At 44.5% G+C, this 26,012-nt stretch overlaps 3 protein-coding genes across 7 annotated transcripts; 1 reads left to right on the forward strand and 2 right to left on the reverse strand.

Moving 5' to 3' along the window:
• Positions 1-2,494: 2,494 nt before the first annotated feature.
• ERLEC1 (endoplasmic reticulum lectin 1) lies at positions 2,495-11,191 on the reverse strand. The gene is made up of 14 exons (XM_059467204.1): positions 10,886-11,191; positions 10,148-10,252; positions 9,976-10,056; positions 9,473-9,550; positions 8,860-8,923; positions 7,748-7,788; positions 5,846-6,069; positions 4,693-4,822; positions 4,218-4,379; positions 3,874-3,933; positions 3,655-3,779; positions 3,146-3,223; positions 2,885-2,960; positions 2,495-2,745 (listed from the first exon to the last, which is right to left on the reverse strand). Exons 1-14 carry the CDS (start codon positions 11,189-11,191, stop codon positions 2,674-2,676), a joined length of 1,602 nt encoding a protein of 533 aa, XP_059323187.1. The 3' UTR covers positions 2,495-2,673.
• On the forward strand, positions 11,020-25,997 carry ASB3 (ankyrin repeat and SOCS box containing 3). The gene is made up of 10 exons (XM_059467203.1): positions 11,020-11,215; positions 19,008-19,218; positions 19,506-19,667; positions 20,445-20,557; positions 20,943-21,078; positions 21,264-21,441; positions 22,734-22,931; positions 23,794-24,039; positions 24,779-24,912; positions 25,481-25,997. Exons 2-10 carry the CDS (start codon positions 19,014-19,016, stop codon positions 25,726-25,728), a joined length of 1,620 nt encoding a protein of 539 aa, XP_059323186.1. The 5' UTR covers positions 11,020-11,215; positions 19,008-19,013; the 3' UTR covers positions 25,729-25,997.
• On the reverse strand, positions 12,305-18,237 carry CHAC2 (ChaC glutathione specific gamma-glutamylcyclotransferase 2). 5 transcript variants are annotated; one of them, XM_059467435.1, is made up of 4 exons: positions 17,590-17,804; positions 15,705-15,740; positions 15,329-15,383; positions 12,305-14,205 (listed from the first exon to the last, which is right to left on the reverse strand). In XM_059467435.1, exons 2-4 carry the CDS (start codon positions 15,710-15,712, stop codon positions 13,822-13,824), a joined length of 447 nt encoding a protein of 148 aa, XP_059323418.1. In that variant the 5' UTR covers positions 15,713-15,740; positions 17,590-17,804; the 3' UTR covers positions 12,305-13,821. The 5 variants fall into 5 exon arrangements, with proteins under 5 accessions (XP_059323418.1, XP_059323414.1, XP_059323416.1 ...); XM_059467434.1 differs by lacking the exon at positions 12,305-14,205 and adding an exon at positions 14,225-14,284 and having other exon boundaries at positions 17,590-18,237; XM_059467431.1 differs by lacking the exon at positions 15,329-15,383 and having other exon boundaries at positions 17,590-17,802.
• Positions 25,998-26,012: the final 15 nt, after the last annotated feature.

Consider the following 26,012-nt stretch of genomic DNA (forward strand, 5'->3'; position numbering starts at 1 on the left):
AGAGCTTGCCTTTATCTCGCTTCCAATTGTGGTTTTTTCCACTCTTTTGCAACCAGCAGTGACTGGAATCTCTCACGGCAGTGCAGGTGCCCTTCTGTCCTGCCCTGGGGGCTGGAAAACCCAAGGTGGTTTGTGCTGTTTGTCTGTCTGGTCTGACCGTGCCCTTCCCTGCTGTGGCAGGTTCTGGGAATTGCCCACAGTCATCCCTTCTTCAGACAGATCCCAACCTGCTTTGATAAAAGGGAAATTGATAAGTTGGGATGTCAGGGAAGAGTTTTGCTTCTGCTGTCAGTGTGGGGTGATGCCCCGTAGCTGGACAATTCTCCACCTGAATACAGCAGTCCTTCTCATGAGCCTTGGGCTGTGCTTTGCTTTGGGAAATTGGGACAGCTGCATCCTAGCACAGGGGCCAGCAAAATCATGGTTAGAAGGGACAGGGTTAAAAAGGCAGCTTTTTGTTATGAGCAGAGCTCTTCCACCAACTCCCTGTGCTGCAATTATTCTACCATTTATTTAATCCAATACATTCTCTGTACATTTTTTTAAGCAATGTCTTATTTTGGGAATTGAGGGAAGAGAAGGACACAAGAAAGATCTGAGTGAGCAAGGAAGGTCCACACCATGTGCCAAGAGCAGGACCAGCGCATTAATTCCCAAAACAGGTCATGTGCCACTTGTTCTGTCTCTCTCTGCAGGAAAAGGGGTTTTTGTGCCCTGGGAATATTGCTTAATGGAGGAGAGCTGAACCTGCACAGGAGCTGCTCAAATCCAAACAGAATCAGCACCAGCTTTGAGGAGGCCAGACCTCACAGGAGCTTTTCTTATTAAGGGCTTGGATTTAGGTGCTGGATAAAAATATAAGGTACTGATGACCTGGAAATGCACTTGTCTGTGTGAAACAGCTCTGCTTCCTGGAGGTGTAGGAGCAAATCTAAGCCAGCTGTTTGTCAGGAGGAGATGGGAGAGCAAAACAAGTTTCTTTTGGAGGTGGATGTGGGTGCTGGGGCAGCCCAGATTCCAGGCAGGAATAGCTGTGAGCATGGAGCTTCCTGTGCAAGGGGAAGTCGGGGCTGAGGAACACCTCGAGGAAACCCTTGAGTCAAGGGTTTGCCAAGAGCCTGATTGCTCACACCATGGCAAAAGCTGCTGCTGGGAGGCACCAGGTGCTGTGACTTCTGAGTCAGGGATGTGCTTCCCCCTCCTTCCAGGGAGTTCCCCCCACGAGGGGAATTCTGACGTTCTACAAAATAACTATTCTTGGCTTGCCCTCTGATCTAATCAGCACAAGGAGGGATGAGCAGGAGGAGTCACTGTGTTGTGTTCCCTCCCCTGGCACAGCCTGAGGGATGCTGAGGCTGCCCAGAGCTGGGGGGCTCCAGCCTTCCATCAGGGCAGCCTTGATCCAAACTAAAACCATCCCAAGGGATTGTGCAGCTTGAAGCCACAACGAGGGGATCCAGCCAGCCCCTGGCACAGGCAGCAGAAGGTGAAATGATTCCATCTTTTCCTGCTCTGTGCTGGCAGGAAGGCTGGGAATGGGGCAATCTGCGTACAAGACTGTTCCATGGGGAAATTATCTATGTAAAAGATTTTTCCCCCTTTCCAGCTCCCTCTGCCACCTCACTGAGCCTCAGAAATTGGGGTATGAGCAAGAGCAGTGTCAATTTAAGTGCCAAATCATGCTGCTGCTGTTGTTTGGGTTTTCTGCTTGCTGAGACACTATAATGTCTCACCAAGACAGCCCAGCAGTCCAGGGGAGTATTTTGGGCATTATTTGCCCACTCATCTGCCATGAGGCTGGCAGGTTCCTGCCCTGCAGCCATCAGAAATTCCTGTGCCTTGCACCAGGGCTGCAGAAAGGAGAAGTGTGGTGGGCACAAGGAAGTGACCAACATGCACTGACCGGACACTGTTGCTACAGCCCCAGACATTCCAGGCTCTGCTGGGTGTGGGCCATTACAAACTTGTTCAAAAATATAATGTAAGTCTACTTCAGATCCTCCTGTCAGCAGTATTTCCATTTATCTGATCCCTCACCATTTACTTCTAGGAATGTCTAGTGCCAGCAAATTAAAACTTCCCAAATATTCTTGGCGAGGTAGGCACATTACAGGGAACTGGACCTGGTGGCAGGAATGATGTTCAGCAAAATAAGTCCCTACAGTGTTAAATATAAATAAATAAACTGAACGCCCTGGGAAGCAGCCCAGAAAGAGCAGCTGAAGAGGGCTGAGGTACAGTGACCGGAGAATACAATTCCCAGCAGTTACAGTGAGGTAACATGGATGTTGGGAGGCAGCAGGAACAGTAGGAAAACCATGAGTGGTGCTGTGGCTCCTGAGTAGGAAGTGTTGGCTTCACCTTTTCCTTCTGTTGGCAGCTGAACTCCTCCCTTGAAGCTTCAGTAATTTTTGTGCCTTTTCTGAGTTGAGTTTACACCTTAACAATGGCATCGGCGAGGGGGGAACGTGCCACACACGAGCCAGGCAGGAAGTGCAAGACAAGGTTTTAATCATTAAAAGTTTATCAATAAGCTCTTATATACACATAGTTATACACAAAGTGGTTCACGAGTCCCTCAGCTTGGAGAGCTGTGCTGGTGAGGCCTTTGTCAGCTCACAGACACTGTTCCCATGGGAATGCCAGGATTTGGCCCTGGGGGCTTTGCTGTCCTCAGCTGGGCACTGAGAGGAGCCCATATTCATCTGCTGTGTCCAGGATTTTACAGATGACTGGAGATTCCACCTGGAACAGAGAGACCAAACATGAACTCAGGCCTGCAGGAATCTTGGGAACAGTCACTGGGAGAAAGGGGCCACCTTAAACATACTCCTGGAGATGTGCTCTACTGCCAGCCCTGACCTCCGGGCGTGTCTGTACCTACCCCAAGGATGTATTGGCAAGAGTGAGGCTCCAGCATGTAAATGGTCACAGCGTGAGGGGAGTCTGATTCTTTACATCTGAAAACAGAGGGGAAATTGGGGGGTTGGTAGGCAATAAACACACAGTAACATGTATTTCACTGCTGTCTGCAACATTTTATTAACAGCTAAGGCCATCTCAGCCTTGTGACAACAGCAGCAGCTTTCCCCCCTGACCCAGGAAACAGACACAAAACATCACCTTGTAATAAAAGTTCACTTACTTCAATTTCACAGTCACCTGCCTTGGCTTGTCTGTCAAGTCACAAACATCTCCATTTCCATAGAAATGAGACACCATCCTGCCACAAAAGATCAGAATGGAAGAGTTTGGGAAGTATCAAACACAATTTTTAAGCAGTCAGTTCAGTGGTGCGATCCAGCACCTCATCATTGGTTAAATATTTAATATACTAATAAAAAGCAACAAGTATAATGTACTACACTATGTATTATTATACTGTATATTATCCTACTGTTCTATATAGCTATCATATTATTATATAGCAATAGGTTGTATTGCAGTTACTGCAGAGGGAAAGAGTTGTTCAGTGTTGAAAGATTTTCCTCTGTGCCACATCCGAAGGGCAGAATTCCTCATTTGTGATGCTGACTGGGGGGTAAATCTGAACATGCTGCTCTTGGCAGTTTATTTTACCTGCTGATAACCCAAATTTCACAGGGCTGGGCCCTGTGTCCCAGGTGTGACAGCAGGGCAGGGCCTGGTTGGTACCTGACTGTCTGGGTGCCATCCTCTCGCAGGTAGAAGGTCCTGGCCGCGTTCTTCCTCGACCACTCTATGTGCTCCTCCTTGCTCCACGTGCCCACCACCACGGAGGTCTTGCCACTTTCCTTATCCTAAAACAGGAAAAGCTGAGCACTACACCATGTCCAGATGATTATATTTTCTTAACAGGAACTTTAAGGAACGAACAGAACTCTCTGAACACACCTCGTGGTACTGGTGGACGTATTTGCCGTAGCAGAATTCGTATTTCCACCAGCCAACGCCCTGAGGAGAGGAACAACCTCAGTGTTAGAAAGAACCAAACAGAACCCCTAAAACTAACAGAACACCCCAAAACAAACCCATCCTTTTCCCCCAGACCCTAAACCAGCTGTTTCAGCTGTAAAACTCAGTATTTGTTGGTTAACAAAAATCCTTCATGGCTAATTCTGTTAGCTACTTTCATTTCACTGTCTGCTCAAATAAACTGAATTTCAACAGAAAAATTAAAGATAAAAACTAAACAAGTACACAAATTAGAATGTACTCCACACGGCTTTGCTGCTCACCCCATGGAAGCAGTAGGAGCCACTGAGGAATTCCTTGATGAGCTGCTCATCGGTCAGTTTGGAGATGTGGGTTGTCCCCACCGTTAGCAGCTGGTGGCTCCCCACAGCCACAGGCTTGTGGATGGAAGAGAATTTCTCTTCCTTTGTTGAAGGCATTTCTTCCTGCAATTAAAGGATACAATTAAGTCCCCTACAAAGCCTTACAACTTACATGAAATTACTGAACACTGAATCAGGCTGGCTGTTTTGGGCAATTTTAGCTGAAAGAAAGAAAATTCCACTCAAAATCTTCACACATTTGTGAACTGTAGGCTACAAAGTCTACAAAAATTTAAATCAGTAGCCCACACTTGCTTTGTTTTCCTTCCAAGTAGGGTGAGTTACAGATGGTTTCAACAAGCTTAAAGACCAATGAAAGACTGACATCATCTTACAAAATGTCCTAAAGATGGAAAGTAAATGAAACAAATCCTACCTCCTTAACCCTCCTAAAAGGCATCTTCAGCATTTCCTGCTGTTTCTCCAGCTGCTCCAGGTTGTGGGGTTTAAGTGGGGATCCTGGCAGGGACTGGCAGAAGATGTCATTCACAGGGGAAGCCCTGAACCTGCCCAGCAAGGTAAGAACGTGTCACTGTCACACCTTCCAGTACAGGAATCAGTGCTTTGAGCTTCTGGATCTGCTGCTGCCCAGGTGGTGCAGGTGCATCCCTGGATGAGATGCCAGGTGTACAGGGAAAGCCCAGGGGCTGAGGCACTGCTCAGGGCTGCTTTGGGAACACACAACAGGAAAAAAGGTGCACTGAACTTGGAATTTGGGTGGTGATCCCTGTGATGTCACTGGGCAGCATTCCCAGGCTGCCACCTCCACCTTTCCTTTTTTACCAATGATGATCCTGTGTTTATTTTCAGTGTTTCCTGCTGGTGGCCAGGAACCCTTTGGAAGGAGGCAGCAGCTTCAGATTTTACCCTTATCAAGCAACAGAACAATTTCCCTGTGCACTTTCTATGCTTTTTTCCTACTGCTACAGAGGCTTAAGAGACTCACACATTAAACAGATAAAAGTGCCCCTGATAAGTGCAGCAGAATGACCAAACCCATCCACATGAGAAAATTTACAGTGGACACCAAACATTAAAAATGTTTTTAGCACTTAGTAACTCCAACTGCCATGTGTTTACAAAATGCAGGATTTTGCCTTCAGCCCTTGTGGCCTGTTTCAGATCCCTGATTAAATACTCACTTGTCCCAACATCTATGTAAATCCAGGAATCCTGTCCATTATCCCCCCTTGTCTGTATAGCACATTCCCTTTGCAGTTCTCTTTACATCCCTTGGAAGGTCTAAAGACCCTCAGATACGTGGTACAGTTCAGGGAAGGGGAGGAAACAAGAAGCCTACACTTCATTTTTGGAAAATAACACTGAAATTGTGAATTCTCCATAAGGAAATGGCTTCTAGAGAGCTCCTCATGTTGGGAGGAGCTAAAGTCAAGGTTATGGTTGGAGAAGATACTTTTTGGTTTTATAGACTTTTAAAGCATACACACATGGCATCTACAGTCTTCAAATACCACAAAGATGACCCCTCAAGAAATCCCAAACTAGGAGGAGACAAAGGTGCTCTGTACCTGTACTTGGGGTGGTTGCAGAGCAGCGGGGTCAGGATCACCACCTCGTACTCACAGGTGGTGACCTCTGCCACGGACAGGATCTCGTGCTTGGCCTCGGGGTGGCAGATGTACATCACTGTGCTGGACCTGGGCAGGTTCTGCCTCAGGCTGCAGGGAGTGCCATTGCCCAGCTCCACAGGGTAGTAGGGAGTCATCTGCCCCTCGATGTTCTTTGTGGGGATCTGGGTGAGGGAAAGGAACAGGTCATAACCACAGAAGAGCTCCTGAGACCCCTCTGAAACAAAAAATGTTATTCCTGTGTGCAGAGCCAGCATTACCAGGTTAAAATCAGAGCCTGTGTGGCTGCTCAGTGTTTCTGCAACATCCAAACTGTCTTGGTGCTCACCCCCAAACTGGATCTGCCAGGCTCATCACCTGCAGCACCAGGCCCTAAAGAATCCAAAGAAACCCTGCAAAGTCACCCTGGCACCTGCACTACACCCCTCAGCATTCCCAGCCCAGGCTGCTCCTTATTCAGAGGATCCCACAGCACCAGTGGCTGTGGCTAACAAATATTTGGTGTATACAATGTAAATCCCATTTTTTCACACCTTCCAGTCTGCTCCCTTCAGGTTTGCCCCTTTGTGTTTCATGCAGCTCCCCCTTTAAGACATCAATTCCCTAAAGTGGTAAATCTCTATCCTGGAATTAGCTGGAGTTCCTGCCTTCCCAAAGTGCCCAAACCCACAAACTGACTCTTTTTTTACCCAGGTTGCTTGAGCTGCTGAAGGTTTTCAGTGCTGAACAGGCAGGGGTGTGTGCTAAAAGACAGAGGTATTTCCTGGGGTCAGGACACTCCAGGGATCCAGGACCTTCCTGCCCCTCACCTGCTCTGGCTTCCAAGCCATGTCACCCTGTCCCAGGCCACTGACTCCTCCCACAAACTGCTGCACCACCAGTGAAGACATTCACGAGATTAAGGAACCTACATGCCCTTCCCTGATAAGAGATTCCAGGAAATCCTGACACGGCAAGTGCATCATAAATACTGCCCAAGAAAAAGGCAATAAAAGACTTCATTTCTTCTGAAGCTGAAGGAAAAAAGCTGCACTGCAAAACACTTGGTTTGCTTGGCTTTACAGGAGGCACAGCTGCCACTGCCACCAGAACAGGCCCCGTTCTGCCCCCACATGACTTTCAAAATGCTCCTCAGGCCTGGGTACTGCTGAGAACCCTACACAACCCTGGGCTATTCCAAAGGCCAAGGACACAAAAATTTCATTTCAGCATGAAAATCAAGGGGAACTGGCAGCAAGGTCCAACCTGCCCTCACTAATTCCAAACTCCAGCGTGCTTCAGGTACTCCCATTGCTCTGCTATAGAACCAGCTGCTCAAGAGTTGAGTTTTGGGGCCTGAACAAGTGGGGAAGTCCTCTAAGGGGATGAGAAGCACAGACTACGGCTCAGCAAGTCAACTCCATCTCTTAGGGATTCTGTGCTGTAGAGCTTTGATAAGTGTAAGTAATTTAAGCAGCAAGACGAAATAAATTTTCTGAGCTAGGACTGATTATTAAAAGCAAGAGAAGTGCAGCTCAGGAACAGTTCCACTTCTTGATATTCATTTTGTGAGGGGAATAATTACATCATCTTATCATTAGATTGGATATTAGGAAGAAATTCCTCCCTGTGAAGGTGGGGAGGCCCTGGCACAGGTGTCCCAGAGAAGCTGTGGCTGCCCCATCCCTGGAAGTGTCCAAGGCCAGGCTGGATGAGGGATAGGGAAAGTGTCCCTGCCCATAGCAGGTGGCACTGGATACCTTAGAGGTCCCCTCCAACACAAGCCATTCTGAGATTCTATGATCATATATAAATTGCCTCCACTGTTGATGGCAGAAGTTAAAACAGATGTTTTTCACTTGCCTCTTTTGCACCGTCTTTGGAATTTTCCTTCTCTTCTTGATCTAGGGAATAATTAAGAATGAGGTAAGTTTGTACACTTGGAAAAAAAAAAAAAGGAATTTCAGAGAGAAGCTTTTCTGGTTTGTGTATTTGCTGGTGCTTTATACACTGCTAAGAGCCACTTGCAGGTGCAAAAGAGGAAAGAAAGGAAATAACCAGTGATCTGAGGCCCACAGCAAACTACACGTCAGCTCATCACAAAACCACCTGGAGCTGGCAGGACAGGCCAAATCCAGCCCTGACAGCAAGGCAGGGCCGCAGAACACGTCACTGCAGCTGTTTGGGAAGGGTGGGAATTGGACAGGAAACAGGCAGGTGCTTTGGAAGGGGCAGGAGCTGCCAGACAGGAAGCAGGGAAAGGACACAGAACAAAATCTGCCACCCAAGCAGCAAGGGCAGAGGGACAACAGCCTGACAGCCTCAGCTATGGTCACCTGAGGTCCCATCAGGCTTCAACATCCAGCCCCACAAAATGGGTGACTCAAATCAAACATTCTGTGCAGCAGCAGCAGAATGAGGCCCCCCTGCACAGAGGCTGCACCCAGAAAAGCCAAACAAGGCACATTCTGGAGCCCTGGTTCTTTCCAGGACTAAGATCCCTCACTCAGGGCTGCAGCCAGAGATCCAGAAGTGGGATGAACAGCACTAAATCCCCCCCCAGGAAACTGCACCATTCCAGTTCATCACTTCTAGGAAAACAATGGTGTCTGCCTTTCACACACTGGCCTAGAATGAAACAAACACCCAGCCTAGGTGATATTTTTCTATTCTATTTCTGTTCAATTCTGTTCTGTTCTATTCTGTTCAATCCTGAATTAACACTTAGTCTGTGGATTTGGAAGACTTCTTTCAACTAATTTACAGGCAAAAAATGCTCCAAAAATCAGTTATTCTAAACTGCCCCTTGAGTTTGGGGCTCAGCAACCTCATTTCCACCCAAGTCCCACTCTAGGCACTTGAATATTTCTGAGGATTTCAGGTTCCCTAAAAAAAGGCTCTCAAACTGGTCAGACAGGAATAATTAAAACCCAAAAATTATCATTATCAGCAGAATTAAATAATCTAAAACACACCTGGTTCTGACAACGGGTTCTTCATTATCATATTCCCCAGGTAGTATTCTTGGATGTTTATTTTCTACAATCAAAACAAACATCAGTTAACACTTTCTAAGTTATTTCAAGGAATTCAATGTTGCAAACAGATAAAAGAAATTATAAAAGAAAGGTCTTACGAAATCAGGCCTTGCTATGCTAAAGTGCCAAAGCTAGGCTGTCACTTCTAAGTGCAGATAGCCTGCAAGTTCCCATACAAAACAATTTTGGGAATGAGAGTTCATTAACACAACAATCTACTTCTAGGGTGAAGAACAAATGGAATCTGTAATAACTAGAGAGCTGTCTCATGAGAATCAATAAAACAGTATGTAACCTAATTAAAAACACAGAAGTTTAATAGACATGCAAAATACCATGTACTGAGCAATGAACTAAGTGTGTACTGAGAACCAGTAAGATCTGACACAGTGCCTTCTGATAATCCTATAAAAATATGTCCTGTACAGTAAAGATGCAGTTTTTCTGTATCAAGAAAATGGAATCATGGCTAAATTATTACAGAAATTCAAGTCTGCTGGAGGAGTTCAGCAGGACCGTGCCAGTGGGAAGGGGGTTGTGAGCAGCCTACCTGCCCTGTTTCCTTCTCCTCGTGGTACTGACGGATGTGCTTCCCATGGCACACCTCGTAAGTCCAGTAGGATTCAATCTGAGACATAAAATACATTTTAAAAATTATCTTTAGATGTATTTACACACCACAAAACCACCAAATGTTGGCTTTTGCAGCAAAATGCTAGAGCACCCTCAAAAACGAGAGCACAGCGAGTGGTCTCAGTGTTGCCCAAACAAACACACCAGAGAAGACTTCCTTGACTTTCACACAAATAAAATAAAGGAAAAAATTAATTTTTTTTAAAAAATCCATATTTTTAACTGCTACCATAGCAACCCATTTATCTGAATTCTGACATCTTCAATCACACAGAATTTTGTCAGCAATATTAAGGCATAAAGTTGTAAAGACCGTGTTTCAGACTGTATTAGTATTTAATTTACTACCCTAAAACCCTGACATGCACTGGCCTGTAACCTTTTAACTGGCATTTAATGAACAGGACAAAAGTAACATACTCTATAGGAACAGCTGCTTTGCTTAAAGAGAGGCTCCAGCAGTTCCCCCGGAGTAGGACCTTTATAGTCCTTTTCTTCTTCCTGCAACAAAAGGATATCTCATGATATTGAAACTGACAATGTAAAGACTCAGCTACAGTTTATATTTACAGAATAACTCGTCTGAACTCACCTCGTTGCCACTGGCTATCAATGGCAGGAGACACTTGTACTTCTCTTTATCCACAGTGGTCATGATGATATAATTGTCCTCCTTGTACAAGACACCGGTGGTCGGCTGAGAAAACAACCAACCCATGGATCAGCCAGGCAGGGGCTTTTTAATGCTACTCACTAGAAACACCCCTGAATTCCTGAGCGCTGCTTCAGAGTATTTCCTGGGATTTAATTACACCACAAGGCTCGAGTTTGGTGGTTCAGCTGGCTGGGAGCTGCTTGCTGCTGCCTTCGCTTTGGACCTTCTACTTCCAGCCATTCCCTGATCCCCTCCAGAGTCCAGATCCCCGATCCCCTCCAGATCCCAAATCCCTTCCAGATATCCAATCCCTTTCAGATCCCCGATCACCTCCAGATCCCTGATGCTCTCCAGATACCGACTCCTTCCAGATCTCCGATCCCTTCCAGATCCCCAACGCCTTCCAGATGCCCGATCCCCTCCAGATCCCTAAATCCCTCCATACCCCCTCACTCCTGCTCTCCCATTTCAGACCTTCATTACAGCCCCCAGCCCCAGCCATTCCCCTCCACCCCCAGCTCTCCCCCCGCCGCTTTCGGCACAGAATCCCCCGGGATTCTCTCTCTCCCAGCTGCCAGGCTCCCTCCGGCGGCGGGCCAGCCCCACCCGAGCCCCGCTGAGCGCCGGGGCGGCTCCGAGCCCCTCTGCCGGCCCTGCGGTGAGGGGGCAGCTCACCAGGCTGAGCTCGGTGCCGGGCCAGTTCACCCTGAACGGGATGTCGTCGCTGAGCTGCGGCAGCGCCCGGCCGCCCTCGGCCACCGCGGCCACGGCCGCCAGGAGCCCGCAGAGCAGCGCCGGGGCCGGGCAGGGCGGCCGCAGCTCGCAGCCCCTCCGCGGGGCCGGGGCCGGGCTCGGCGGCCGCAGCCCGCAGCCCCTCATGCCGGCCGGCGGCTCCGCCGAGGCCGCGCCGCGCCGCCGCCACGTCGGCTTCCGGCAGCCGCGATCAACAACCGGGGCAGCGCCCGGCGCCAGCAGCGGCATCCGGGGCAGCGCTCGCCGCCGCAGGTGAGGGGCCGGGCGGGCACGGAGAGAGCCCAGGACCGGGGTGAGGGGTGGGGGAGTGATGGAAGTGAGTGATGGAAGTAAGTGAGTGAGTGAGTGATGGCAGTGAGTAGAAGTGTGAGGGAGTGAGGAATTTGAATGAGGAGTGTAAGTGAGGGAATGAGTGTGAGGGAGGAGTGTGAGGGAGGCAGGAGTGTGAATGGGGAATGAGCGAGCGAGGGGTAAAATGGGGGCAAGTAAGAGGAGTGGGGGAATGGGATGCGAGTAGTGAACTTTGGTCATCAGTGGCAGCGCTAAGGGTTAAACACAGCCAACAGGTACGAGGTTATGAGTGTAAAAGAGCACTTCAAGGGCTCCTCTGTGTGTTTCTCTATACACCCGTGTGTGTATATATATGTGTGTGGGTATCTATACACCTGAGAACCCAAACAGTCCTCACATCAGAGTAGGTTAGGCCAGTCCCATCTGATTCATGGGAAACATGGAGCAGATAAATAATTGAAGGATGTGAGAGTGAGAAATTAATTGGCCATGCTACAGAGAATGCCCTTATTACAGAGCCTTGGAGTTATTCTGGTTGGAAAATACCTTGGAGATGATGGAGTCCAACCCTTAAGTCTGGATTTCCCTCTCCCTCCTCTCTGCATTATCTCCTGTAAATAGTCATGGATGTGCCTGTTCTTTCCCCAGACACTGTTTGAGAACAGGTTTAGCGTGGTTGTGTAGTGAAGCCTACAGATATGAATCTGTATTTGCATAAATTAAGACTGACTTTAACCAGTCAGGAAAAAATGAAGCCTAAATGGCCTAAAATTTTTAAGGTAGCAGATCTGGGAGGCTTTTGGTAGGGACCAAAGCTGGGGGCAGAGCAGTGGCTTTAATCCCACACAGCAAGGACAAATGTATCTATTTATATTTCCCATGCTTTAATTAGTTCCTAATGTGCCACAAATTATAGCAGACCCTGTGTGTTGTTTGTCATTCTCAGCCCCACCAACAATTTTATAGTGAGGCACAATGAACACACCCCTTGATGTCCCCCCTCACACAGACACATTTTAGACATAACATTTCTGGAAATTTCCAACCCTGTTAGTCATTGTAATGCTTTTTTATTGCACTGAAGTTGTACACAGGAACGTGTATTATTGCAATGGTTTATGCATTTAAGAAGCAAAGAACCAACAAAATCTTGGAGGCAAAGACAGAGAATGTGGAGCTACACAGAATCACAGTACTTAAATAATTAGCATTTTAAAGGGAGGATCAGCCCTGATGGTTCCGAATCCCCTGCCCTCTTTTAAGGAATAAGAATAAGTCTTTGAGGAAAGAATTTTTAAATCTAAAAAGAATTTTCAAGAAAGCAGAGAATGACATTGCACACTTTTACCTTCACAAATATAAACCAGGAAGATGTAAAGGACAGAAAGGGTCAAACTTTTTAGGGGAAAACCACACTTTTTTTGCAATTACTGATGCAGAATCCAGGCTGCCAGGCTGCTACTAAACACTTACACATTCCCTGGATGGGAAAACAGGATGTTACATGGTGTTTGAAACAGGACCTTTTATATTAATATATAAAAATATACTCGGTTAAAAGTTAATAAAAATAAAGTTTTGAGGAGCAAGACAAGTCCATGTTGGGACGGACTGCATCAGGAAGCCTACCAGCCTAAACTGGGGCTTCCCAACCTTCTTGGGATGTCCAAACAATCCCTAAGGTAGCTGGAGAGAGGGTTCCTTCCTTAATTTTGTCTCTGGGAACCTCCCAGAGGGTTCCTTCTGTTGGTGAATCCTTGAAACTAAAATCTATCCTTGCAGCTGGGATCTTTGAAGAGATGGGGACCACAACAGCATCTGAAGTAACAGAGATGAAAGTTTCTCTTCTTGCTGTGTTGTGACTTCAAGTCATGCTCTTAGTTAATTTTAATGTTTTGAGGTTCTTCTTTATATTATGTTAGGATTAAAAATTAAAACGAGGCACTGACAGGTTATGGCTTGTTTGAGTCAGAGCACCCAAAGCTTTGGTTTTCAGGGCTTGACATCAGCAGCCAAGGGAAGGAATGATCTCCTTTACAATAAAATGGTTTATCCTCTGCATTTAAGGATAAATTAACATATAAAGGGTGAGATGACTAATTCAGTAGCTTAACTTTATTTCAGAGGAGTTGAATGTTGATATAAATGTTCTACTACACAATTTAGGCCAACCACTTAAAATTCCTGCACTGTGGTCTGGGATCAGAACAAACTATCACTTAAATCTAAGGAACTTGTCTCTGCATGCTGATTTTGACCTCAAAAATATTCTAAAGATGTATTTTAAACCTGAAATAATAATGAAACATAAAGAGAAGTTTAGGTGGTTGTCTTGAGGTGTAGTTTTGGATGAAAAGCTGAGATACCAATTTGAACTTAGAAGATTTTTGTTGCTCTCCTTTCTTGAGAAAGAATGGAAGAATGATTTTGGCAGTTTCAAGTAACCAACTCCTATTCTGAACGCAGCATTAATTAAGATATGCAGCACTAATTAGGCCAGCACAATGCAGAGGAGCATTCCTCCCGGGGGGTCAGAACACCAGAACCAGGCGTGTTACGAGGTCACTTCACAGACAGTTGAGATTTTGGTGCTTGCTCAGGAGCTCCTTGACCAGTGTCTCTAAGGAGAAGAGGTGCTCGTCCACGTCCTCGGGCACGAGGTTCCTGATGGAGTTGGCCAGCTCGAACAGGTACTCGGTGTTCCGGCCGCTGGGCCCGGCGGCGCCGAGGATCTGGCGCGCGATGTCCTCGAGCGGCGCGGGGCCCAGGTAGTTGGGGTTGTCGCGGGTGCCGATGTAGAGCAGCACGTCAAAGGGCTGCACCGACGCGTCCTTGGGGTAGAAGATCACCGTGGTGGTCCTGTAGCCGCCCTTCTCCCGGAAATCCAGGTAGGCCTTCACCTCTCCTTCCTTCCCGGCTGGCAGCCGGTAGGCGACGCCCCACACGCAGCCCTGCCCGAGGAAACGCGGTCAAAGGGATGCTCGGGAATTGCCGCGTTTAGGCAAAGCTTTCAGGAAACCCATTTCCTGCCTGTCACAGACATCTTTTATGAAAAATCATTTCTTTAGGTTTATCCTCTGCAATGGTTTATCCTCTGCATTTAAGGTTTGCCTAACAGAGCAATTTCTTGTTTTGTTAGTATCTGGAGTAGTAGACAGCTTCGGTAGAGGCCACTAAGGAGCTGGCAAAAAGGACACAGCAGGCAAAAAGGACACATCCTTTCTTTAGGATTTTTCCTCTTGAGAAGCTGAGAGGCTTCAGGAACAAAATGTAAACATTGATTATCTGCTGCTGTGGAATGCAACAAGTAGATTTTTGATTGGCCTATGTTAGTTGTTTTTAATTAAGAGCCAATCACAGCTTAGCTAGCTTGGACAGAGAGTCCGAGCCACAAACTTTTGTTATCATTCTTTTTTATTCTGTTCTTAGCTAGCTTTCTGAAAAAAAACTTCTATTCTTTTAGAATAGTTTTAATGTAATATATATCATAAAATAATTAATCAAGCCTTCTGAGACATAGAATCACATCCTCATCGCTTCCCTCAACCTGAGACCCCTGTAAACACAGTCACACCTGCCCTTCTGCTGCTTTTTGCAGTGTTTGTAAGAGTCCCAAAGTATTCAGTCCCTGCTTTATTCAGGCAATTATCAGTGATCATCCTCTTTCTGCTATTTTGGGGTTGTTCTTTATATTAGGATTAAAAATTAAAACGAGGCACTGACGGGTTATGGCTTGTTTGAGTCAGAGCGCCCAGAGCTTTGGTTTTCAGGGCCTGACATCAGCAGCCAAGGGAAGGAATGATTTCCTTTACAATAAAATGGTTTATCCTCTGCATTTAAGGTTTTCCTAACAGAGCAACATCTTGTTTTGTTAATATTTGGAGTAATAAATAGCCTTGGTACAGGCCACTGAGGAACTGGCAAAAAGGACCCAGTTTCTCCCTGACCTCATAAAAATTATGTCTGAAAATGGCAAATTTAAATAATGCTGAATTTGAAGGAATTTTGATCAGGTTCCTTGTGTTTAGTGATAGTTTGGTAGGGACCTGAGGGTCACCTGCACCTGTTACACACCTGAACTGGTGTGGTGTGCTGAGATACCTTCACAATGTGGTCAAACCTTGTGGAGCTGAAATTAAAGCAATTACATTTATCATTCAATGCTGATATCAAATCATGTATGTTTAATATATCTTTCTATCAAATTCTGCATCTCACAACTGGATAGCCAAAGTGACTATTCCAGAATATACTTTAAAATATCCCTGTGGCAATAACAGATGCAAACTCCTTCCAGTTTATATTATTTGAAACAGTCAAGAGCCAGTGGTGTAATTCTGGGAAACACTGAGAGAACTTTTCTATTAAGATAAGACAGTTATCTGCTTGTAGAAAAGCAAAAATTAATGAGTGGAAATGCAACAGGACATTCTATGCAACAGTACTGTACCTCAGCATCTTCAACCAGGGTCACAACTCTTCCAGGCTAAAATTTAAAAGACGAAATCATCATTCAGTCAGAGGCTTTTACCCTAAATCATGAGCAAAACCAAACCAAAACGAGAAAAAACCAAGGAACAGGAATGAAATGCTCAGAGAATTAATCCAGCACAATTCCAGTAAGGTCCAGATCCAGTGTAAGTATTTTTGGGGAGTAGCTTTGGATGTGTATTAAATAAAATAAACATGTTAAATTCTGGGTTGGACAGTGCCTGTCCAACACAAAAATAAAGGCAGTCAGAAATTGGGAGGGTTTGAATGTCCTTGCTTTACATGTGCTGTCCAGACTCAATTCCACTGCAACTTAAAAGTGACAATTAATTAACAATACAATAACAGTGCTAATTAAGAGTTTCATTAATGTAAAACTATCCTCAAGGAGCCCTTGGAGCCTCACTGGATGGAGGGAGGATACCTTCCAAATGGCTTGTTTTCCCCAGGAAGTCAATTCTTGTAGGAAAAAGTAAGAATCCAGTTTGTCAACACTGGAAATAAAATAGTTGAAGTTTGTTGTATAAAACTTTAAAACATAAAACCCTATGTTGAACTACATCTGCAGTTTAAAATTGCTGCTTTTGGCATTAAATTAGTTCTCTCCCAGCGTGAGCAATTTATTCCTGATCTGACTGATAAAATAAGGCAATAAAGCTACATGAACACTAAATGACTCCTATTTCCTGAGCAGAAATGAGTCTGTTCCCATGATACACCAAAGATAACTTCAGTGTTCCTTTTGGATTGTTTTTTCCATAGTCATTGATAGTTCTCTGACTTGTGCACTCGCAATGGATCACGAAGATTTTTGTGAATTACGGATTAAAGAGACATTCTGTGGTGGATGGAAATCAACTTTCTTGTCCTTGCTAGGAATGTCTGTAACTGTAGCCTAAATTCATTAAATTTCATTTAAATCTGATTTGATTTAATATGAAGGACAGTACTGAGGTGAACTTCATGTTCAGGTGGGCTGTGTGAAGGAAGAAGGATCTGTTTGCCTAAGGAAGGGCAAGATATTTACTTAATTGCTTGCAGAGTCCTTGTCTTGCCTGGAACTACCCAAAACAAACATTAACAAACAAATTACTAAACACTTATTGATCAGAGGAATTAAGTACTGTTTGTACTACTGGGAATAATCCTCTGAAAATATTTTTAAAACGCAGCTAACAAGTAATTTGCTGTATATTTGTAAGAGCTGTTTTTTCCCTTGTTGCTGTTCTTTACTGTGTGTCAGTGGTGGCTCAAGCTGTGTTCTTTGAGCTCTGTGCAAGTTATTTTATGGTGTTTGATATTCTAATGTGTTGTTTCATCTGGAACCTTCCAAGAAACAAGATGTGTTTTTTAAAATAATCCTGATGCTTTTTCTCTCTTAAAGTCGCTTCAGGTTTTACAGTGGAGTTACCTGGGTGCAAGGTTATACCTTATCCCCGTGGTTTAAAAAAACATGACATTGGGAATTTTAGTTTCTTCTTCTCACTGTTTTTTTTTTTTTTTCTCCTTTTCCAAACAGTGAAGAATTTTAGTACTTCAAGTATTTCCTAATGCATGAATTTTCACCTGAGAGTAAGATAAGTCAAAACACAGTGGGGGGTTACTTGGATCAATAATTCTGGCTTGTCCTATTCCCCGTGGGCAGTCTGACACCCGCCCCTCACCGAGGGTATTTAACGCCCTGAATGACAAATGCGGCATTTCGGAGCCCTGTTTAAAGCGGGTTGTGTTTGTTGGTGGTGTGTTTGCTGTCCGAGTGTTTCTGTGCAGCCCTTGCGGGCGGCTCCGGCCGCGGGGCAGGGCCCGAAGCCGGGCCCGACGCGCTCCCCCCGGCCCCGGCTCACCTTGCCCGGCACCCCGCGGTGGTCGGTGCTGCCCTGCCAGAAGCGCCGGCTGTAGCCGCGGATGCTCCCCACCAGCTTCTCCTGGTAGGGGAAATCCACCTTCCAGATGAGGGAGCCGTAGCCGAACACCCACATGGCGGCCCGGCCCGGCGGGGCCTGCGCAGAGCCGCGGGGCGGCCCCGGCCGGAGGCGGCGGCCCCGAGCGCCGGCGGGGCGGCCCCGATGTGGAGCCTGGCGGGGCCGGCGGTGTGGCGGCTCTGAGGGAGCCGGTCCTGGGCCTGGACAGCCTCCCCCAAGGCCACAAACGATCGTGTCCCCCAAAACCTCCCAGCGACCACGTCCCAAACCCACAAACGACCTCCCCCGAGCACCTGCCTTGCCGCCCAGTCCTGCCAACAACCGCATCCCCCCCAAGCAATCACCTCGCCCCAAAACCCCGACCACCTCTGCCTTCAAACCCCACAAAGAACCACTCCTTAACCCCACAAAAAACATCTCTCCTCCAACTCAGCCTCCCCTTAAATCCCCAAACACCTTCCAAACAACCACCTCCCCTCACACCTCAACCACCTCCTCTCAAAACCCACAAACGACCTTCCCCAGCCCACCCTGTGATAAATTTGGTTTCATTTCTCACAACCCCTGGTGTGAAAAATACGTATTTTATGATTGGCTTTTCGCAAATATTAAAATTAATATTATATGTGTTGTGTTAGAAAGTAATGCTGTATTAATTCTTTTAAGTAGTGTGTTAAATCTAGTTTTAGGTTATAACAAAATATTAAAATAGAAGCTATGCTATGTAGGATACTTTTTTTTTTTAAAGAAAGGACTCGCCCTGAGATAGCAGCCACAGGACACCTAAATCTTTCAGAGAAAGAGAATTTATTGCTCCATTATCAGGAGAACCTAACTTCTTCCTGCCTGCTCAGGCTTGAAGGTGCCATTTAGGATTCAGAGGAAAACGGTGAGGATGACCAGACAGAATCTTGTGTTTGAATGGAATTTATGCATCATGTATGAATATGCAATAGGTTATTAAGGGTTAATCCTCTGTTAACGTGTGTCCTTTTTCAGGCTTATGCTGCCCAGAAAAAGATACCTGGACATCCATAGCTCTTTGTTTCTATTGTCTCATATTGTCCTAATTCAAATTGTCCAAATTATTATTACTCTAATTGTATTACTATTTTTATAACCATTTTATTACTATTAAACTTATAAAAAAATTAAAAACAAGTGATTGGCATTTTTCACACCAGGCAATTACCTCTCCCTAAGCTCCTCAAACCACCATCTCCCTACAAACCAAACCAAATCCTCTGTAAAACTAACAACCAAAAAATCCCCCAGATCTATATTGTACCAACACACATCTCTCTTTTTTTTTTCCCCCCCCTCTTTTCCTCCTGCTGCAGAGTTCCATGCCAGGGATGGATTTCACAGAAGCCTATTCAGACAGGTGCTCGGCTGTGGGCCTTGCAGCCAGAGAAGGAAACGTTGAGATTCTGAGGGAATTGATAAATCGGGGATACAGCGTCGACGTTCCGGATAACAGGAGGTGGCTGCCCATCCACGAAGCGGCAGCGCACAATTCCAGTGAGTGCCTGAAGCTCCTCATTGATAGAGGTAAGGAAAACCTAATGGGAAACACTGTGGTTTTGTGCTAAATTACCCTATCACAGAAAATACAAGTTACATAGATTTATCCTATTTTGTTTGGGGATTTTTCTGTGTAGTTTCCCAACTGCGCTAAGTAGAAATTGACATATTGCAGTTCATGGGTCATACTTGAGGCGATAACAGCATATTCATGGATCACATATCTCAAATAACTTTGTTATTTTCTTAAAATGATTGTATTTTATAATTCACTGCCAAATATCCCTTTTTCCCCTCGTTATGCTCCTCTGCAGCTCCAGCTGATGACTACATCCACTCGAGGACGTTTGAAGGGATGTGTGCTCTGCACCTCTCTGCCCGTCACGGCTCTGTGGAGTGTCTCCGGATTCTTCTGGAAGCTGGGGCTGACCTGGACAATGTCACCACCGAATCTGCCACCACCCCACTCTTCCTAGGTGACACAAGCTTTCCTCAAGCAGCAGAGCTTGAACTCACCAGTTAAAACTCAAGTTTCTCTGAGTTTAAACTCACTGGACTTTCTTACTTGCCTGCCATGTTGCATCTTTTGTAGCCCTAAATAACCAGGCTTTAGATTCAGAGGTGTGGAAATAACCTTTTGTTCATGGGTAAATCTGCTTCAGACAGTGTTTTAAAACAAATTATAAAAGCAAATTACAAATTATAAAAGCAAATGTATTTTCTGCATCAAGTGCAGAAAAACTTCAGGAGGTTCAGGATTACATCTCTATGAGCCTCTTTCAAAGCCTTTTTGATTTTTATAATTCCTTCCTAATTCTTATGTAAAAAATAAGAATTATTATTTTATTATTATTATTGACATTCCTAGTTTAGCAATTAAGGTCCATTATTTGAGCATTTTTTTCTATGACTTATGTTTGACTTAATTGAATGCTTCTAAATCATCTGATTAAATACATTTATTGGTTTACTTGCCTCTCTGCCCAGACATCATGTATGCCATTTACCTTTGATTCCAAGTCTTTTCCAAGTTTGAGGGAATTTTGGCATAATTTCCATTCCCCAACACTGTTTTGGGGATCTAAATATAAAAGGCAAACCAGTATATAATGGGCAAGTTTAAAGGAATTATGGTTGTTGTTTCAGGAAGTTGGCAGTGAGACCTTTTGAGCTTTTAAACACAAATACTTAAATTATTTATTTTTCAAAATTTTCAATAATATTTTTTTCTTTTTATTACTGTTCTATGGAAGCTGTTGAAAATAAACATACAGAGGTTGTCAAGTTCCTTCTCCAACATGGAGCAAATATTGAAGGGTCTCATTCTTGGTCTGGATGGAATTCTTTGCACCAAGCTTCCTTTCAGGTAACCTGTGAGAACATCATGTAATTTTTGTGTAACTGGTATGTTCTGGGGGATAAATACTTATTTAATAATTATTGGATTTTTGTCAGGTAATTTTTCCTATCCTACCCTAGCACTTATAAGCTTGTTCTTAAAAATATGTTGGCTTAATAGTTCTAACACATACAAATTACTTTATCATGTAAATGAGCAAAAGTGATCAATTTGAACTTGCCTAATTTCTTTTACCATAAATTTTTAAGTGTATCTTTAGGATATTGAATATATTGAATATATATTGAATATATTGTGGGTTTTATTATTTCTTTCTGGAGCATGTGGGGAAAAACGGGTAGTGTGATTTACTTGTTTTCCTGCTGGTTGAGAATAAAAACCTTGATTCCAGGGCTCCACTGAGATAATGGAAATGCTCCTGGAGAAAGGGGCCAGCACGGACTGTCGTGATGACTTTGGAATCACCCCTCTGTTTGTGGCTGCTCAGTATGGCCAGCTGCAGAGTCTGCGCCTGCTGCTGTCCCACGGTAACCACATCCTCCATTTCCCTGGCCACGCTCCCAGCAACTCCCACTGAGTGCAGTTGGAGCTCTCATCATTTCAAATGTTAGAGGTTTTATTTCCTTATTGCTGAGGAGAACTTGCTGAATTGGAAGCCACCCTGTGAAGGATAATGACTGATGGAGATGACTTTGGTTTTGTCTCGTGTCAGGTGCGGACGTCAACTGCCAGGCCAAGGACAGGGCCACTCCCCTGCTGATTGCTGCTCAGGAGGGACACCTGGACTGTGTGAAGCTGCTGCTGGCTGCAGGGGCAGACCCAAACCTCTACTGCAACAGTGATAACTGGCAGCTACCCATCCATGCAGCAGCTGAGATGGGCCATGCAAAGTAGGTGGTTGCAGAGGCATTCAGACAGAAGGTCCTGGTCACACAAATCTGATCCCCAAAGGAGGAAGTTCAACCCTAAAAGGGAGGAAAATTGAGTGTTCAAACTGATCAGTAGTTTAGAAGTTCTGATTATTTTTGTATTTTAAATGTCTCTTAGTAGTTTCTTCCGCACTGACAGGGAGTAGGTTTAGATGAAATATTAAGGAAAAATGCTTCCCTGTGGGGGTGGTGAGACCCTGGCACAGGTTTGCCAGAGAACCTGTGGCTGTGGCATCCCTGGAAGTGTTCCAGGCCAGGATGCATGGGGCTTGGAGCAACCTGGGATAGGGAAGTGTCCAGGTAGGGGGTAGAACTAGATCACCTTGAAGATCCCTTCCAACCCCAACCATTCTATGATTTATGATTTTTAATTCAGCATCTAACCTGGATTTGATCCATAGCCTGATGAATTTAGAGGGTTTTCTACAGTGCTGAACCAGATACCAATTCACTCCATGGCCATTTTACTTTCCATTTTAAAATGCAAATAAACATGTTATACATTATACACGACTTGAACAGCTGCTAATTAGAATTCTATATTAAGTAGCAGAAGTAATTATATGCAAATATTGAATTAGCTGGACCAGCCAGAAAAATCAAAGCCACAAAAACAGTTTCTTTAATCTTTCCAGAGATGCATTTGCAGCTTTGCCCAATTTCAGATATACAAGTCAGCTCCACAGCAGCGAGCCAAGAGTGGAAGGAAGTTTTGGGAGTAGACCATTGGGGAGAAGGATCTCTCAGGAACTCCATGATTCACACATGGACAGCACTTAAGTACATAAATGATGATACATCACTGGCAACTCTTATGCAGCACCAGTAGGTGCCAGCAGCACAGGAACTGGTGTTTGTCACTAATGTGATGTGGCCTGGGGTGTGAGCTGTAAACTGAATGATTTTTCTGTTTCATAGAACTAAGAATTCATTTAATTTGCAATTCACATTTACAGTTTGCTTCCAAACTTCCTTGGAGTTGGGATTTAATGTGCAGTGGTGTTCTGTTGCTGTAAAAAGAGTTGCTGAGTAATAGGAAGTAGCTGTCCCTGGTTTGGTTTAAAATACTTCTTTCTAGCCCAAATCCATCCCAAAGCACATTTGCCAGGCGTCTATGTATGGAATTATAAAGCTGCAAATTCAAGAATGAAAAAAACATTATTTTCTTCCAAAGCTGCAATGAAAAAATGGCTGTGTGTTTAAGATTAATCATTGCAATGAGATCAGAAAGCAGTGGTTCTAAACACCTGCAGGATACTGGAGCTGCTGATTCCAGTCACTGACCGTGTGTGTGACAAGGGCGAGGGCAAAGTGAGCCCGGTGTACTCGGCGCTGTACGGCGGGGACGGCGAGTGCCTGGAGATGCTGCTCAGGCAGGGCTTCAGCCCAGATGCTCAGGAGTGCCCAGACTTTGGCTGCAGGTCCCCCATGTGCATGGTCTTCCAAAAGCAGTAAGCAAACCTCTTCTGTTTTGGAGTTATTCGTAATCATATTTGCGTTAATTAACTTATTTTAAACGTGTCGTTTCCCACTTTCTTCTCTCAACTGCTGTCTATCATCTGATATTTTTCCAGAATTCCAGTGTGTTCCCCCTTTGCAGACACTCCTCATTATTCCCATTTCCTTGGGAATATTAATGTGAAGGCCTGGAGTGTGACTCACGTGCTGCACTAAGGAAAACATCTTCCAAATCGGCTTTTGAATCCTCTCAGATTTTAACAGATTATTTCTTTGTACATGGATTTTATTTATTTATAGTAAATAAATATTTATTATAATATTTATAATAAATAAAATCTATATTTTTATAGTTATAATTAATTATATAAAAATATTTATATTATTTATAATTTATTTATTTTACAAATAAATTATAAAATTTAAATTAACGAGGTTTGTTAGTAATGAATTTAGTTTGTTAGTAGGCTGCCATTTAAATTAACAAGGTTTGTTAGTAGTGAATTTAGTTTGTGGCCTGCTCCTAGGAAGCTGCCTTTAAAAATCCTTGGACACCATTTTTCCCTTTCTGTCCTGATGCTGCTTTATAATAAATAATTTAGGAAGGGATGCAGAGCAGGTGATTGCTCTGAACGAGGCAGGTAACACATGTCACCACTTCTGTGGAGTAACGTGCCCTCTAATCCCTAAAAGGCAACACCAGTCACAGTCTCAGTCCTTATCCTATTGGGGATAATGGTAAAAGGATTTTAATAAAAACATTTTGAAACGTTTTATTGCTGACAGATATAACAAGTGGTGGGTGCTTTCTGAGGCAAAGCTCATGGGATGCCCTGTTCCTTCTCCTGCTCACAGGTATTATCTGTTTGTTGATGTCCTGCTGAAATATGGCATCACCCTGCGTGGCATCAACTTGGCTCACTGCCTGTGCCATAAGAAATTTGCTCTGTTCCGGCGCTTCCTGAGGTCTGGCTGTTCCCTGCCCTCAGAGGAGGAGTTAACAGACTTCATCCTCTACAGCAGCATGGTGCAGAAGGAATACAAGGAATGGCTGCCCTGCCTGCTCCTGGCTGGCTTCAACCCCGTGAATTTCATGTGCAGGTTCTGGTAGAGCAGGGAGCCTGGTCTTTCTTAACTCAAACATCCCATGCTAATGTGCAAAGCTGCTACAGGATGGCCCTTGATAATCTGTTGCCACCATCAGGAACGGGAGTGGTTGTGGAAAGTCTGAAATAAATCATTCACACGTCACGTCTGGAGGCAGTAAAACAATTTTCTTTAGGAAGAAAGCCAGACTGGAAATTGTCTTTCTCTAGAATAGCAATAAAGCATCACTTCCCAAGTTTATATCTAACATCTCTACTTAACCCCCAAATTTAGCTGCAAATTGTGTGTGTGAGACTTTAATACAGCCATGGTAAGAAGAAATTTCAATGGGAGAAATAGGTCAGGAGGGATGTGAAACAAATGGGAAATGAAGCTGGGCCAAGGCTGGGAGGAGAGGAAACGGATGCAGTTTGAGACTGTTTTGTTTAACTCAATGTAGCAAAAATTCCAGTCAGAATTTTTTATTATTATTATTATTATTGAAGTTTTTCTACATATAAACAACAGCTTGGTGATGTTTGATATTTAATTGGGCACTACAGGCTTAACTTAGAGTTGTGAAATATTTGTATTTTCTGCAGGCTGTAGTAAACACATTACAAGCTTGCTACTCAATGACTGAATGAATGTCACTGTCCTTGTGTATTACATGTGATGCTTTTTGGTCTTTTATTCTGTAATCTACAAATACTTTAAAAAGGTATTTAAAAGTAAAGAAGTCTTTGTTACACAGGATTTTCTCCATGAGTGAGGATGTCCTTAATTTTGTCCTGGAGTTCACGAATTGGAGCAGACTTCCTCCAATTGTGGAGCAACACCTTTCCCAATACAAGGAGAAGTTCACTTGGACTTCCAAGAGCCATTTTGGTAAGGACTACAGGCAGGAAAATAATGTTTCCATGTGTCCAGCTTCCAGGCTGCAGATGGGGACATTTAGGAGAAGATGACAATAGGACTTAGTTATGTTTTATTTTTCTAATTTGATTTGTATTTACAATGAAGCATCTGTCCTTTTTTGTAAGCATTGGACAGTAACTAAATACAAACCATAAAAATCAAACATAATCAAAATGTGACCAGCCAAAAAGATTCAATTGGTTGTGCAGGAATTTTTCATAGTTCAGCCTTCAGAAAAGCAGGTCTTGCGTTATGTGACTGAGAAACTGCACTTAGGTGTCTTTTTTAATGATTCCTTTCAAAGGAAATTATTCTTTAAAAGAGTCTGTAATAATTTTTAAGTTGTCCAAGTGATAATGTCATTTAATAATATTTCCTTTAGAATGCTTGATGCTAATGAGGATGTTTTTGGAGTCAAAAAAATGGGAGTTATTTGGGGAAATGCAGGTTAAATTCTCTCTTTATTTCCTTTTTTAGTAGTAAATATATTGGTGTAGTAAGAGCTGCTGTGTGTTTGACTGGGGATTCCATTTTCCAGCCTTCCTTCCTCCCCTGTCCCACCTGTGCCGCCTGGAGATCCGGTCCCTGCTGGGCAGCGAGCGCCTGCGCTCGGAGCGCGTGATCCGGGAGCTGCCGCTGCCAGCCTGCCTCCAGGACTACCTGCTCTACCTGGATGTGCTGCGAGCCCACAGCGTCCCAGAGCTGCAGGACTGCCTGGAGCAGGGGCAGGAGGGAGCTCCTTGCAGTCACTCCCAGGCAAAGGACACGGAGGAGGGACAGCAGTAACACCAGCGCTCCGTGACGGCGGTGCCGGTGCCTGGACTCCACGGCCACAGGTTTTGTAATGGGAATCAGGAGACACGGGAGGAGAGCTGCTGTAAATGTCTCTTCTCCTCCCGTGTAATCATTCTTTTCACGCTGTAGTTTTGTACTACATCTAGAAATTTCCTATGGGTTCTATGATTTGCTTGTTTACAATCTGTTGTAGCTTTGTAAGTGAACATTTTCTGTTTCTTTTCTAACTCTTGGGAAGTAAAATGAGCTTTTTCAGTGAACACAGCTTACAGAGT

The sequence above is a fragment of the Ammospiza nelsoni genome, chromosome 3, assembly GCF_027579445.1.
Source record: "Ammospiza nelsoni isolate bAmmNel1 chromosome 3, bAmmNel1.pri, whole genome shotgun sequence".
In the NCBI taxonomy this organism is placed as follows: Eukaryota; Metazoa; Chordata; class Aves; order Passeriformes; family Passerellidae; genus Ammospiza; species Ammospiza nelsoni.

What these genes read in the sequence shown, in the direction of transcription:
- ERLEC1 (XM_059467204.1), bottom strand. Translation starts at nt 11,191, where the DNA reads ATGCCGCTGCTGGCGCCGGGCGCTGCCCCGGTTGTTGATCGCGGCTGC. An exon ending in TGATAGCCAGTGGCAACGAG is followed by an intron (nt 10,057 to 10,147) that starts GTGAGTTCAGAC and finishes CTTTTGTTGCAG; the next exon opens with GAAGAAGAAAAGGACTATAA. An exon ending in CTTTTAGGAGGGTTAAGGAG is followed by an intron (nt 4,380 to 4,692) that starts GTAGGATTTGTT and finishes CTTTAATTGCAG; the next exon opens with GAAGAAATGCCTTCAACAAA.
- CHAC2 (XM_059467432.1), bottom strand. Translation starts at nt 18,084, where the DNA reads ATGTTTTTTGTGGGGTTAAGGAGTGGTTCTTTGTGGGGTTTGAAGGCA. An exon ending in ACCGCGGGGTGCCGGGCAAG is followed by an intron (nt 15,741 to 17,589) that starts GTGAGCCGGGGC and finishes TTTAAATTTTAG; the next exon opens with CCTGGAAGAGTTGTGACCCT. An exon ending in CCCTGGTTGAAGATGCTGAG is followed by an intron (nt 14,510 to 15,704) that starts GTACAGTACTGT and finishes TTGTTCCTGAAG; the next exon opens with CCTCTCAGCTTCTCAAGAGG.
- ASB3 (XM_059467203.1), top strand. Translation starts at nt 19,014, where the DNA reads ATGCCAGGGATGGATTTCACAGAAGCCTATTCAGACAGGTGCTCGGCT. An exon ending in TGCATGGTCTTCCAAAAGCA is followed by an intron (nt 22,932 to 23,793) that starts GTAAGCAAACCT and finishes TCCTGCTCACAG; the next exon opens with GTATTATCTGTTTGTTGATG. An exon ending in CCCGTGAATTTCATGTGCAG is followed by an intron (nt 24,040 to 24,778) that starts GTTCTGGTAGAG and finishes TTTGTTACACAG; the next exon opens with GATTTTCTCCATGAGTGAGG.